We start from the raw sequence: 15,139 nt of genomic DNA, 5'->3' as shown, positions 1-15,139 counted from the left end.
CCATCCTGCAGAACTCTCCTGACGCCAAGATCTTCTGCCTGGTGCACAAGATGGACCTGGTGCAGGAGGACCAGAGAGACCTGGTGAGACACGGCCAGGAATTTCCATGTTATAGAGAGAGAGAGAGAGAGAGAAAAGTTGAACCGTTTTTAGGACCATTAAAGGGATAGTTCACCCAAAAATGAAAACTAGCCCATGATTTACTCACCCTCAAGCCATTCTAGGTAGAGGTCGAGCGATAGTGTATTTTGAGATACCGATAGCTAGGTTGGACCACACTGGCCGATAACGATTAATTAACTGATAGTTTTTAAAATGGATACTGAACTAAAACTAAAATAGTGCTTTATTAAAAAAAAAAAAACAGTACTGAACCATACTAGTAGTAGTAATAATAGTAATCTAACACTCTAACAAGGAACAATACTTACACAGCTTTCATTAATCTTAATGTTACAAATGGACTCTTATTTTAAAGTGTTACCATTTAAATTAAACAATCACAATTAAAAATGCACATCTTTAAATATACACACAAAAGGCCATAGCATTACATATTTTCTTTTTTGTGTGAACTGTCCCTTTAAGGTGTTTTATTTTGTAACCAAAGCATGTTCTGAAGCAAATCCTTGTTGACTATCTTCAAACTGGTAAAATACTATGAGATTGTTATTAATACTGTTATTATACATCCGTTAAATGCTTTGTGATGGTGTAGATATTTAAAGAGCGTGAGGAGGACCTGAAGAGACTGTCTCGCCCGCTGGCCTGCACCTGCTTTAGGACGTCTATTTGGGACGAGACGCTGTATAAAGTAAGAACGATTGTGTTTCTCTGCAGCGCTCAGCATTAGCAGACAGACAGAAGCTTGTATCGTGTGTGTCTGTGTCTGCAGGCGTGGTCCAGCATCGTCTATCAGCTCATTCCTAACGTACAGCAGCTCGAGTGCAACCTGCGCAACTTCGCTCAGATAATCGAGGCAGACGAAGTCTTGCTTTTTGAAAGAGCTACTTTCCTGGTTTGTATCAGATTGAATTATGACCTTATGTTGTGACAGTTCTGCCATTTTACGTTTGCTCAGTTTAACATAGTCAAAAATAAATCCTAGTTTTAAATGTATTTGACAACTAAAAATGAAATTATAGGGCTGCAACAAATAATGAAAACAAAATTGCATTCTATTGCACCATGCACACAGAAACTAATATTCAAAAAATATTCGAAAGCATGTAACTAAAAAGCTTTGGCTCTGATTGCTCTGTCCTGTCTCTGGTGTGCTGTCAGGTGATCTCTCATTATCAGTGTAAGGAGCAGCGTGATGCCCATCGCTTCGAGAAGATCAGTAACATCATCAAGCAGTTCAAGCTGAGCTGCAGGTCAGTCCCACTCCATTCCTCGAGTGTTCAGTGCTGAACAGCATCATGGGTAATTCTGACCTTTCTCTGTGTCCCACAGTAAACTGGCCGCCTCTTTCCAGAGCATGGAAGTGCGCAACTCTAACTTTGCCGCCTTCATCGACGTGTTCACGTCCAACACCTACGTCATGGTGATCATGTCAGACCCGTCCATACGTAAGCATCAGGCTCGGGAGGTTCTATTAATCCTTTTCTACCTTTTTAATGACGGCCAACCATTATAAACCCGTATTATTTGACAAAGCGCTTAAGTTTAGGGGTGAACCATCTGTGTAAATAAAATGTAATGATTAATATGTAAGACGCTGTTTATATTGTTTACTGTTTCACTCAATGGTTAATTTTTGCCATAAACAGAAGAGTAGCTCTGTTCATAAGGATCATGGATTTGCACTCCAAATAACGTTTAAGGACCGCACACTGTGTCTCACTCTCTTCCAGCGTCTGCTGCCACGCTCATCAACATCAGGAACGCCAGGAGACACTTTGAGAAGCTGGAGCGTGTGGACGGACCCAAAACACAGTCTGCACATGCGCATGCGCTAGACGCACAGCACACAGCGTGAGTGTCTGAAGCAGACCTTTACCTCAGCTGCTGATCTCTGAATCACATTCACTCGGCACGGAAGAGCGTCTCTTAAAACACTGCATGCTCACTGTTGCAAGTTTAGAGTAAAAACGGTGTAGTGAATACGTAAAGCTCATCATGCAGTGACTTACTAGAGAATCCAAGCAACATATCAAGGTCTGTTTCTAGATGAACAGGGTTAAAGATGAACAGGGTTAAAGATGAATAGGGTTTTGCTTGCTGCTCTTGATGGTTTTTTGTTCACAGGGTGGTGGATGATCCAGAAGATTTCACTCGCATGTTTCTGCTGAGAAACTACGTCACTTTATGTGTAAAGGCAGTAACTTGCTTGTTTTCCTCGCTGATGTTGCACGGGTCGAGAGGTTTTAAATGTTGTCATGACTCTTAATATCTGATTTGTGTGCCATACGGTGACTTATGAGTTACTGATATTTAGGAACGCTACATCATAAAGTCTGCATTCTTTCTGGTGTGGTCTGTTGTGTTAAGCATTATCAGCTTGCTTGTAACTCAGAAATCTGTGACTAAAACTGGGCTTTCTAAATTAACGACTCGATCTACTAATTCTTGTATTATAATTGTTCTCAATAAATACAGTTTGTTGTGTAATGACTGTCTTTCTGTGCAACAAAACTAATGTTACTGAGTTGATGAGGTTGAAATATCTACACTTTTAATGGTTGTAGTGAAAGCAGACTCTTAAGTAGGATGTTCTGCCATTTGCAGAACAAGTTATTTTCTCAGTTATTTTCATTATTGTAAATATACAGTATTGCTAAATAGAAAACAAATCCATAAAAACCCAAAACTTACCATAATAAAATTCAAATACATATAATATAAATCTTTAAAACCCTGAAATGTGTTTTAAGACCATGCCATGTGATTTTATTTAAAGGACACACTAAATGATAATTATTCACATCTTCTAAGCATCAGTTCCATGATGCCTCGTTTCTTTGATCAAACATATCACTTCACCTCCTTTGACTTGAGCTTGCAGGCCCTACGTTTGCTGTAAAGTCTGGTATAGGAATATTATAAGTGGAAAAATCATCAGCTTGTGTCAGAACAGGCTAAATGTCTAATGCAGGTTTTGTTGGGTTAAAGTTAAAGTCAAAAGTTTTGGCGTTAGAAGAATAACTGGACCGTAGTGCATTCTGATTGGCTTTGAGTGTAACATCAATCTCCTTAATTCTTGAGTTTTGAAATTTTTTATTTTATTAAACATTGGTACTAACAGGTTACATATGGGTAGTCATATTCAGTTATCATTGGGCACATTTCCAGTGGTGGGACAAAAACTGGGTCCAAATGGCTTACATTTAGAATTATTCCTAAAAAAAAAGACAATGATTTGCACTCTCTCTGCATGAGGAATGCCTTCAATGATCATGTCCAGTGTTTCCCTATTCCCCCTGTTACGCTCGGTTCAGGATGTGCTAGAAATGTGTAACGCAAAAGACCTCACTTGCTAGTTACTGAAAGAGACTGAGTCGTTTGGCAGCGACAGTCCGGAGCTGATCCAGGAGCAGTGCTATAAAGACATGATCTAAAGGTCTAGACACATTTGAACAGTCACTGATAACACTGAAGGGTGTTCAGAACACATACTGACCTGAATAATGTCCCTTTGCTAATGCTTGGGCTGTGCAATATAAAACAGCTGCTAACGCACATTTTCAGTACAGTGTGTGAAGCCTTCAGAAGAGATCTTAAAACAACTAACAACTTTACTGTGATGGGGAAAAACATTGAAATACATGGACATTGAGAAATTAAAATGATTCAGTATTGTGTTAAGGTATGTGCAATATAATGCATTTCTTTTATGACAACGTTGATATTGCAAGAAAAAAGTCCTGCAAATAAAATATTATTTCCCAAACATACTAGAGTGGGAGAGCGGGTCAGTTCTATGTGATTGTATGGCTCCTGAAAGGTGTGTTAGAAAAGACGGATTGCTAGAAAAACTTTACACTGTGAGAACAAAGAAGCATTTACAGTCAAATAAAAACGATAAAAACTCAAGTCGGTTTGTTTTGTCTTTTTAACAAATGTGTGCTTGAGAAGTTTCGCAAGGCAGAGAAGATGAAGAAAATGCCCTTTAAATAAACTTTCGTTAGATGTGACGCATCTAACTAAAATAAAACTACAAATTAAAACAATTCAAACTGGAAGTCAAAATCAATTTCAAACCACCATTTTAACAAATTAATTACAAGTCAAAGCAAAATGAATAAGAAACTTTACTAAAAGATGTAAAGGGGCATTTTGATACCAGAAAATCATTGCAAATCTGTAGTTCAAACACAACCCAATTAAAAAAAAATGCCTATTTTGTCAATGTAACATTCAAATCATACTACAAACTTTACTGCAAAAAAAAAAAAAAAAATAATCAGATGCTCAAAATATCAGTTATATCAACAAGTATGGGCGACAGGATATGATGTCATACTGTAGGCTTCTGTCTTCATCCATCCACTTCTCTTATGGTGGAGGGCTTCTGTTTTCAATAAATAATTTCAAATAACATAATAATGCATTAAAAAGGTTAAAACATACCATCTACTCCACCTTCATTCAACACCGCAAACAATGCCAGTTTTTATTTTTATATCGAGACAAAAAGGTAAATTTGTATGGAAGCTTATTTCCGCCACTGAAAAAATAAAACAAATAAAAAATAAAAAACTTTATTTCTCTGAATTGCAAGTTTATATCTCCCAATTATGACTTTTTAACTTACAATTGTGAGTTTATATCACGCAATTCTGAGAAAAAAATGTCAGAATTGTGAGATAAAAAGTTGCAATTACCTTTTTTATGTTTTATTCAGTGGCGGAAACGGGCTTCCATGGATTTGTGATGTATACACCCTCAATTTGGTCAAATGTTTATTTTATATTTATTTATTTGGTCAGAGTTCACCAAACTTCAGGACAGAAGCGAGTGACTAACTGTTTGCCCTCTCTCTCCAGTGTTGCTTATATGATTATTCCTCCAATCTTATCTGCTTTTAGGACAAGGTGGACACCTGTGCTATTTTAAATGTGTAATATCTGACCGTTCTCCAGCATATTTCTCACCATGGGGCCATTAAACCAAAGCAACAAAGTAAATCAGTGACAGCTGATTAATAAGATAACAGACCTCCACCTTCCATTAATGACTGATCGTTGGCAGAAGCCTCTGTCTAGAAAGCAGAGCAGCGTTCGCTCTTATCCGCAGGCTTTCGCCCAACGTTGAATCTCGGCTTGAACGAATGCTCCGTGATCAGCTGATTTATTTCATTCTGCTTGTAGGTTGCCAGTTTTTGAGAGAGCCAAGGTGCTTTAGGTTCACCTACTGCTCCTTGAAAAATATTTCATACCCGCCAAATTCCCGACTTATTAAATACATACCCTCTGCGATGTTCAACAAGACACAGACTCCAGACACGGCCAGCATGAAGACAGTGAAGACGGTCTTCTCTGTGGGACGCGACACGAAACAGTCCACTGTATTGGGACAGGGATAGGGAGTCACACTTCACAAGACGCACCATCTTGATGTCCGGATAGATCAAGTAAAAAATGTACAAGAAAACCACCTCCAAAACGATGCGGAAGAAGACGATGCTGATGATGTAAGTCCACCACAGAGCACCGGTGATCTCGAACTTCTGGCTCTTGATGTTCTCCAAGTCCTTGGCGCTCCCTCGGCCGGAGATCTTGAGGATCTTCTTCTCGATGTGCCGGCGGTGAGCGACGTGCAAATGGCCACCAGGGAGGGCCGGCGTGGACACCAGGATGAGCTGCAGAGCCCAGAGGCGGATGTGAGAGATGGGGAAGGAACTGGTCGTAGCACACGCTGTTGCCAGCCGGGGACTGCTGGGTGTTGCAGGTGAAGCCCGACTTCTCCCCCACACACACTCTCCCGCCACCAACAACAACAACAACCATAATAAAAATATGACCGACAGCCAGATGCTGCCGATGCCGGTCGAGTGCCTGTTCACACCTCTGATCACAGCACCGCGTAAAAACGACACCCAGTTCATGCTGGATTCGAGCACTAAAGACAAAGAGAAAGCAAAGCACAAGGACTTTAATCAGTGTGTTCTTCTTGACCGCTTCAGCTCTGCATTAAGTGTTATTTAGCAGTCAGGTTTGTGTGCACTTGGCTGTGTTTGTTTCTCCATCAATGAAATGTGTGTGTGTGTGTGTATATATATATATGCAGAGCACATGAATCTGCATTACATAATCAGATTTCAGAAATTAAGTACATATAATTAGATTAAATTACATTTTAAAATACTCAGAATCAGACAACTGTTACTTTTTTATTGATTACATGATTACATATTATCCACACAATAGCAATAAATTATTCATAATTTATTGATTCTCCCTTTTTATTATCTTTTAAATGTTCCTTTCTAAAATAGCCTACCGCTGAAACACTCAAAGTCTTGTGGTTTTGTGGACATTCACACAGAGACCAGTCACTAATCAGGTGGCTATACTGTAATTACACAGAGAACTGAGAAGCATACAGCGTCTGAGAACTGGATTTACTGAAATCATCATCAGTGTTTTCTCAACATTTCAACATTGCATCAAGTACTGATGAACACATTCATTTTTATTTGAATTATCACTCAGCTGTTTATTTTACTATGTCTTTCAAACACATTAATGCACAAATTCACGTTATTCTGTGAATAATTTTTTTAATATTTTAATTTAATTGTATTTTTTTCACCTAATATATTTACATCAAGTCCCCCTGATATTTTAAAATAAATATTTTAATGATTAAGTATCACATTTGCTTTGATTAATGGTCACATGACATGAAGGTAAACAAGTAAAATATTAAATTTTTTAGTAAGTGTTTTATTTTTATTGATGTTAATATAAAAATATTTATTTTAATATTACATTTTTATGATTTAATTAATTGTTAGCTTTTCAGTAAATTCATGAACCCCCTGCAGTTCTTTCACGAACCCCAGTTTGGGAAACCTTGATGTAATGTAATGTTTAATGCACTTCATGTTGTTAAGATTTTCTTTTTCTTTGCATTTTTATTTCAATATTACATATAATTTAATTACAGTTACTTCTGATGGAATTATATTAAATACTGTATAGACTGTAGAAAAACAATCTTCTGCCTTTAAATACTTTGGTCAGTTCAAGATTAATTTATGCAATTTTATGTAATTTATTTTAAAAGAAGAGCAGTTTCATGTCCATCCTTATATTGTTCAAATATGACCTTTAGAAAGTCATTAGTAATAAGTAATGCAATACTTTTTACAGAGAGTAATTAGTACAGTAATATAAATACACAAATGTAATTATTAGTTATTAATTACTTTTTTTTAGACTAAAAATACCAACACACACACACACAAATCCCATTTCTACACACACACACACACACATATATATATAATGGTTTTGATTTCTTTAATCCCATTTCTCCATTTGTATTATTTTAATATTTTAATGCCTTTACTTTTAAGTAATTATGCATACTTTTACATAATATAGTCACAATAAAGGGTAAAAAAGTTGAAAAACATTGACTGGTAATGTTTGTAATTCAGATATGTCATACACAACATGGCTAAACACATCAACTTTTAAAACTTCCAATTACACAACATTCAAGATTAATGTAATTCCAACAAATTAAAAAACAATATAACGCTAAATTACAAATCTTTTTCTGACACAAAATTCTGAATCTGAACAGTAATTTACAGGTTCAGCCGGTGAGAAAGCAGCTTATGCTACCAGCTCCAAACATGAAGAGAACAAACAGACTGGGGGGTCTTGGGCATTTGGACACTTGGTTGACTGAAATCACAATGAGTTGGGTTAATCTGGAGCTGGTTAAGAGCTTGGGCGATGGTCTAGCACTGCATGTCGTCACCTGACACAACACAAAACCTGGCCAATAGCAAGCTTTCGGTTGGCCCACACAACAACTCCACATATGCACTAATACTAACTGTGATCAGAGCTCAAAGCTATTCAAGACATCTGTATAAAACTATATGACGAATCTTAAGTCCAACTTGGCAATAAGGATTTAAATTTTTACAATGTGAGCTCCAAAAAAATAACTGAACGGAATACTTGAGCAGTCAAATGAACGTTTCCATGTTTGATAATGTTATACGAAAAGAGCATTTTACCTTCAGCTGTGATAATATAGAGACATTTCCAGGAAACAGCTAATGGCCTCGCTAAAGATCAGCATGCCCTTTGCAAATGCAAAGGATTTACGCGAGAGATGTATAGTAACGAACGTGATAGAACTACTTCACCTACTGTACTTAAGTACTAAAAGGCGGTATCTGTACTTTACTAGAGTATTATTTTTTTCTCCTACTTCCACTTTTACTTCAGTAAATATTTTCAATGAGTTTAATACTTTTACTCCGATATTTTTTTATGTGCTGCATCGTTACTCGTTACAATATAAAAATGTTACGAAGCATTCCATTCCAAACCCACATTACCACTGCCAGAACGGTAGATGGCAAGTTTGATGAAGCTGGCACATCATTGAGCGAATCAAGCGATTAAGAAGACTTCGCGTGCTCCCATTCTGCCTTTTGATCAGCTAAAAAAGATGGAACGAAAACAAAAAAACACCACCTTCCACCCTTCAACTTCAAGTGATCGTGTGATGGTTTTTTATAGGTATAATTAGGTAGTATAGATTGACACTGACATTAGTAATGCAGGAGTTTTCCTGCATTGAAATGTTTTTGGACGGCCGCCCAAAGCCGTATTTTGGTTCGGTGAGTGATGTAGAATAGAATGACTGCTGCGCTTGTCAGGGCGCATATAAGAACGAGCAGCGAGAGAGAGAGAGAGAGAGAGCGCGCGCGCATTCACCGTCATAAAACAACACGAGCGCTGTCTTGCTCTCAAATTGCTCTCTATTTGTTTACATAGTTATATAATATTACTAATATTAACAAAGATTAATAATATACAGTAACAAAGGTATTGATCATGGTTAGTTATCTAGTCTAATACATTAACTAATGTCATGTTAACAAATCAAACTATATTGTAAAGTGTTACAAACAAATAATTACTCAGAACACCTCTGGAAATGAGAATATAAGTGTGCTTACCACCATTTTTTACAGTACCCGCTCCAAAAATTGGGGATTACTTTGATTTTTTTTTTTTTTTTATATAGAAACACACATGAGCTTGTCCTGTATATAAGATATTGCAAACCATACCTATAAACAGGGCATTATGATGTTAGAGTGAGAAAGTGATGTGGTATGGGAGCCTGCTTTATGCATACCAGTTTAAGAGACAGGGAATAAGCTGTGGAGAAAAAAAAAGCACAAGGAGGGAAGAGAGGGTAGAGATGCTTTTGTTTAAGGGGAAGGGGCATATTTGATCTGTTTTTGTTTACAAATATTTAAGCTCAGTTTTTAAGGTGCTCCTAATCACTTTGTTTTTACATAAGAAAATACTTGAATGTGGCCTACTGGCTTTGAGATCTTTAGTTGCCCTAACAAGTTGAGTGGTGAAAAAGAAAATGTGTAACTTCCAAAAATGACTGCTGATGATCACACTAGTTTAAGAAGGAATAAGATTGTGGATGAAAAAAAAACAAGCAGGGAAGAGAAGGGAGGGATGCTTTAAAGGGGGAAGGGACATACTTAATATGTTTTTTGTTTGAGATACAAAAAGTTACAGTCAAAGGAATTGTGATTGTCCATTTAGGTTAATCATTTGAAATAATAAAAAACAATATGTGTCAAACTTTTGACTAATACTTTCTTTAATAACTACATAACACAATACTTGTACTTTTACTTTCAGTACTTGAGTAGTAAATTTTAAAATAGACTACTTGCGCAATACTTAAGTACAAAAAAATGTTGAATACTTTAGTACTTCTACTTAAGTGTGGTGCTTTTAAAGAGCACTTCAACTTCTACTCAAGTCACTTTTTTGATAGAGCACTTGTACTTTTACTCAAGTCTGGTTCTCTATACTTTATACATCTCTGATTTTACGCGCTACTAGCCACACTCTGCACACCATGGCTGTTCATAATGCACTCATATAACCCACTTATACACAATGCGGCTCTTTAGGAGACTAACAAGACTCTTCAGAATTCAGATTCAAATGCCTTGATTTCCACCCACCCGGGGCAGAAAGAAAGAAATCTGTGGTGGACACAATGAGCAGCAACATTAGTCATCATTGTGCCTGGCAGGGAGAGGAAATGAGGGGCGTTTCTGAGCTGCGCTCACTTTATCAAACACAGCACAATTTATCAAAGAAGGTCGAGCTGTCAAGAAATGACACTGTCAGGGTTTTGTGTATTTCCAGGTTCAAACTCTGGTGAAACCCTTCAGTTTATGTAAACACAAGATCTGAAGATGGGACAGCAGCAAAACAATTCTTTGAGCAGTTCGATGCATCACGTTACCTGGTTGAATAGCTCTAACAACTGGCCGGCGTGAATTCACAGGAAAAAACAATCTTCTCACAAAGGTGGCGATTTCATATGAATTTGGAACATTGTGAATCATATAAAGTGCATGCATGATTATTTTTATTTTTTTTGAGAAAGGTAAGCATGAAGGTCCACCCCTAAACTGGGTTTCTGCAGGTTTTACAGAGGGTCTTAAAAAGACTTTATTTCAACCTTCCACACAATTATGGCCTTCAAAAGGGTCTTAAATCAGAGCCGAAAATCTTTGATTTATATAGTCATGGAATTAAATGTATTTTTGTCTTGTTTTCCATTACAAATATCTATAAAAAAAACTAATATATATATATCTAGTATATATATATATTATTATATATATATATATATATATATATATATATATCGATATATATATATATATATATATATATATATATATATATATATATATATATATAAAACAGCCCATTTCTTCTTGTTTTTAGTTCCACAGAAGACAAGACTTAAGTCAATTTTGCTTCTCAGTGTATTTTAATTTTAAGATACATTTGCACTGGAAAATGTATTGTTGTTATTGTAATTCAATTATGGTTGTTATTTAATGAACAACCAAGGAAACAATCAATTGCCGGGGACTAAGGCAAAACGAGCATAGGAAACTGAGAGAAAACAAAACCAAAACAGACTATGCAGTTACAGCCTCAACAGACGCCTCTTAAATATGCCAGGGGTTGCATATTTTCCACTTTAAGATAGTTTCTTATGGCTCCTCAAGTGTTTATGTTTTTTCCTTAAATTCAGTTTTCATAATGTTTCTCATCTCTAAACACAAAACTGCTTTTTCAAGCAGTGGAATCTTAGGCATCATTTCTCCACTCCGCACATCAGCAGTCTGCTGGATATGAGGGAGAGAAAGGTCTTTTCATGAATCAGGAACTGTAGAGTAGGCTGAGTACAGTAACAATGTGAATATTTCCCACTGAACTGTCATCATCTGTGCTTTCATTCTTTGTGTAGAAAATATGAAGCTGCGTGCAGTACACATTCTTGCAAAGACTTTTGAGCACATTAATTGTAAATGGTTACTCTTATCTGACCATGAAAACTTTGCATGTTGTTATTATTGATTTGTCTTCTTCAAATTAAAGCTCTTTGTAACATGATAACATGCTAGTTTGCTGGAAAAAAAATCAAAGCAGAAATATGCACACGTCCTGCCATGAGGCAGCAGCTTGCTCAGCGTCATTGTCATTACAGCAATTACTGCAATGCAATTTAAAACAACAAAATTACATTAATATGTGCATCTGTTTCTGCAAAGAATGTAAACTTTTCACTTCTGATAGATTGTCATGAGGAAACTGCAATTCAGAACTTGCTTTTAAAAATGTAACAACAAAGTTGGTGTTTCACTTTTATGGTTGGGGGGGGGGGGGGGGGCCACTGGCAGACGAGCCTCGAGGACTTTTTTATATGTTCTACATTTCATGTATTTTACATTAAAAATACATTAAAAATGAATTATAACTGCACAAAGAGTTAATGCAGAAAAGCCGCCTCTTTTTCTGATTTGCGTAGATGACCACTATCTTTCTTTCTTCTCTTCTGAAAATTTTGTGTGTGAGTGTGTTCACTGTTGTGTGTATGCACTTTGGATGGGTTAAATGCAGAGCACTAATTATGGCCACCATACTTGGCTGTATATCAAGTCACTTTCATTATTTAAATAAATCCTGAGTCTGTGTCGCAAGGATGAAGTTGCCGATTCTGACTCACCACCTCTTCATTAGACGCGCCTTTGGAGAGAAGTGCATCCATCTGATTATAATGAAAGAGTTTTTGTTTTGATCTTTTAACTCGTTAAGTAGTAATTTAAAGCTTTCTATAGCTATATTTATAATGTATGTGAGGCATGTATTCGCTGAGTTTCAATTAATTTTTGTGAAGCGCGAAACACAAAAACAGCAGTAGAACAGCGATGATAATAACAGAAATGAAAAGAAAAAAAACAGCAATGACAATCTTAATAATTATTGTTATCATCACCATCTTTAGTATTATTATTATTATTATTATTATTATTATGCATGCTAGTACTACTTAAATACTACTACTATTATTCAGATTTGCACAATTTTTAAGCCTTGCCAATTTAAATATTCAAAAGAGTTTAAAGCATTCAAACACAAGACACAGAAAAACTCAACTGAGTACTCATGCGCAGTGTTCAGTGCGCACGCAGAGAGCCGCGTCTCACAGACAGCAAAACCGAACTGAGCTCTCCTTCACGTCCTCCTGCACCTGAATGAACGAATATAAATCACAGTTTAAACATGCAAAAAGAAAAAAAAGATGTGAAAAGAACCCAATTCAGCTCCCATGCGCGGGTGTGTTCTGTGCGCACAGGACGCACGCAGAGAGACGCGTCTCAAAGCGCTTGAACACCGAATTTGCCTCTCCTTGCTCTTGTACCGACAAATACAGACAAAATGATGTCAAAATACACGTCTTGGAGAGTATCATCGAAAAAACTGTCGGTTATGTCTAAAGTGAAAGTAAACAGTGGAGAAAGAAATCGGATGTGTATAATTATAACGGACGCAGTGTCTCTTAAATTGACAGCGCCTAATTTACTGCAGGACAGTATAGTTAATTTATGTAACTGAGTATAACAAATAAATTAAACGGTGACATATTATATCCAAAAATTCTTCATACAGTGGACTACCAGTAAAATTGATAAAAAAAAATGTCAGATAACTTTGGCAGAAAAAGGTATGTAACGGATTTACAATCAACCAAAAATTCAGACAACTGTTAGTATGACATATTTACAACAACTATCAATACTTTGTTTGACCAATTACCACGCATGCTTAATTTTGTTCAGTCTGTGGAGTAAAAAAATAAGGTAAATTAAAGAAAAAACACTTAAGCAAAACATGGTTAGGTCAAAGTGTCTGAATAATTTTTGGTCCATATATTTTTTTTTAATTTGCTTTTTTTTAATCAATTTTACTGGTAGTCCACTGTATGAAGAATTTTTAGGTATAGTATGAGAGTGAAAGTGAAAGTCGTGACATTTGCCAAGTAATTGGTGCCAAATGCACACACACAGCAGTGAGAAGTGAACACACCGTGAACACACACCCGGAGCAGTGAACACACACACAGCAGTGAGAAGTGAACACACCGTGAACACACACCTGGAGCAGTGGGCAGCTATATATCCAGCGCCCAGGGAGCAACTGGGGGTTCAATGCCTTGCTCAAGGGCACTTCAGCCATGGGTATTGAGGGTGGAAGAGAGCGCTGTTCATTCAGCACCCACCGACACCCACCGACAACTCCTGCCAGCACCAAGACTTGAACCTCCGACCTACTGGTTACAAGTCCAACTCTCTAGCCATTAGGCCACAGCTGCCCCCGTGTATGTCACAGTTTACTTTATTTACTATACTCACTTGCATAAATTAACGCACTTACTGTCCTGCACCCACTAGTAAAAAAAAATATCAAAAATTATATCTGGTGTCTGAATAGTTTTTGGTTTGAATGTGGATTCTTGTTAAACTACAAAGTCATTTTCTTGCATTAACATTAAGGACACCGACAGCAGCTAGTAAATTAGGCGCTGTCACTTTGAGAGACAATGCATCCATTATAATGATACACATCCGATTTCTTTCTCCACTGTTTACTTTCACTTTAGACTTAACCAACAGTTTTTTTGAGGATACTCCAAGACGTGTATTTTGGACATCATTTTATATGTATTTGTCGGTTATAAGAGCAAGGAGAGGACAAATTTGGTGTTCAAGTCGTGGGAGATGATTGGGCTCTTTCACATATTTTTTGCAAGTTTAAACTGCCGATTTGTATTTGTTCAATCAGGTGCTGGAGGACGTGAAGGAAAGCTCAGTTTAGTGTTGCTGTCCCTGAGACGCGGCTCTCTGCGTGCGCACCCGAACACAGAGTGCAAGTACTCAATTGAGTTTTTCTGCGCATTGTGTTTGAATGCTTTAAACTCTTTTGAATATTTAAATTGGCAAGGCTTAAAAAATGCAAATGATAAGCTCTCGATAATACCAAGCATTGGCCCGTCAACTGTCCTGAGCATCTTTTTAGGCCTGGCCTCAGCCAGCGGTTGAGATTGCCGGGGCCCCACCCCCTCAGCTGTGGGCCCCTATAACTTGTCACAAACCTTTCACCCCACTAGCGACAGCCCTGTCCAAGACATTCGGACAGGTAGGATCTAAACCATCTTAAAGCACTGCCCTTGGATACCTGTATAGTTTTGTAATCTATCTTTGAGTATGTCATGATCGTATGGTGTCGAACGCAAGCACTAAGGTCAAGTAAAAACTAGCAATGAGATGCAGCCTTGGTCTGATGCAACAGCTGATTTTTTTTTTTAAACAAGTGCAGTTCTGTTGCTATGGTGGGGCCTGAAACCTGACTGAAATTCTTCATAGCGATCATTCTTGAGCACTGAGCAGCAGACACAACTTTTTCTAAAATTTTAGACATAAACAGAAGATTTGAAATGGGTCTGTAATTTGCCAGTTCACTAGGATCTAGTTGTGGTTTCTTAATAAGAGGCTTAATAACCGCCAGCTTGAATGGTTTTGGGATGTGACCTAAAGATA

At 37.1% G+C, this 15,139-nt stretch overlaps 1 protein-coding gene and 1 pseudogene across 1 annotated transcript in view; one reads left to right on the top strand and one right to left on the bottom strand.

Annotated features, from left to right (window-relative positions):
• LOC109062123 (ras-related GTP-binding protein A-like) overlaps positions 1–2,491 on the top strand; it is a 9,141-nt gene extending 6,650 nt beyond the window's left edge. Inside the window, 7 exon segments of the mRNA XM_042769773.1 lie at positions 1–83; positions 719–814; positions 896–1,018; positions 1,285–1,376; positions 1,456–1,571; positions 1,857–1,977; positions 2,251–2,491. The exon segment at positions 1–83 is cut by the window's left edge and continues 17 nt beyond it. Of these exon segments, the coding sequence (XP_042625707.1) occupies positions 1–83; positions 719–814; positions 896–1,018; positions 1,285–1,376; positions 1,456–1,571; positions 1,857–1,977; positions 2,251–2,392 (773 nt within the window). The 3' untranslated portion in view covers positions 2,393–2,491.
• A 2,518-nt stretch (positions 2,492–5,009) lies between these two features.
• Positions 5,010–11,144, bottom strand: LOC122147408 (annotated as a pseudogene).
• Positions 11,145–15,139: the final 3,995 nt, after the last annotated feature.

Source organism: Cyprinus carpio, chromosome A14 (assembly GCF_018340385.1).
Source record: "Cyprinus carpio isolate SPL01 chromosome A14, ASM1834038v1, whole genome shotgun sequence".
NCBI classification, from domain to species: domain Eukaryota; kingdom Metazoa; phylum Chordata; class Actinopteri; order Cypriniformes; family Cyprinidae; genus Cyprinus; species Cyprinus carpio.
Note: the sequence above shows the minus strand (reverse complement) of the source record. Positions and strands in the feature narration are given on the sequence as shown.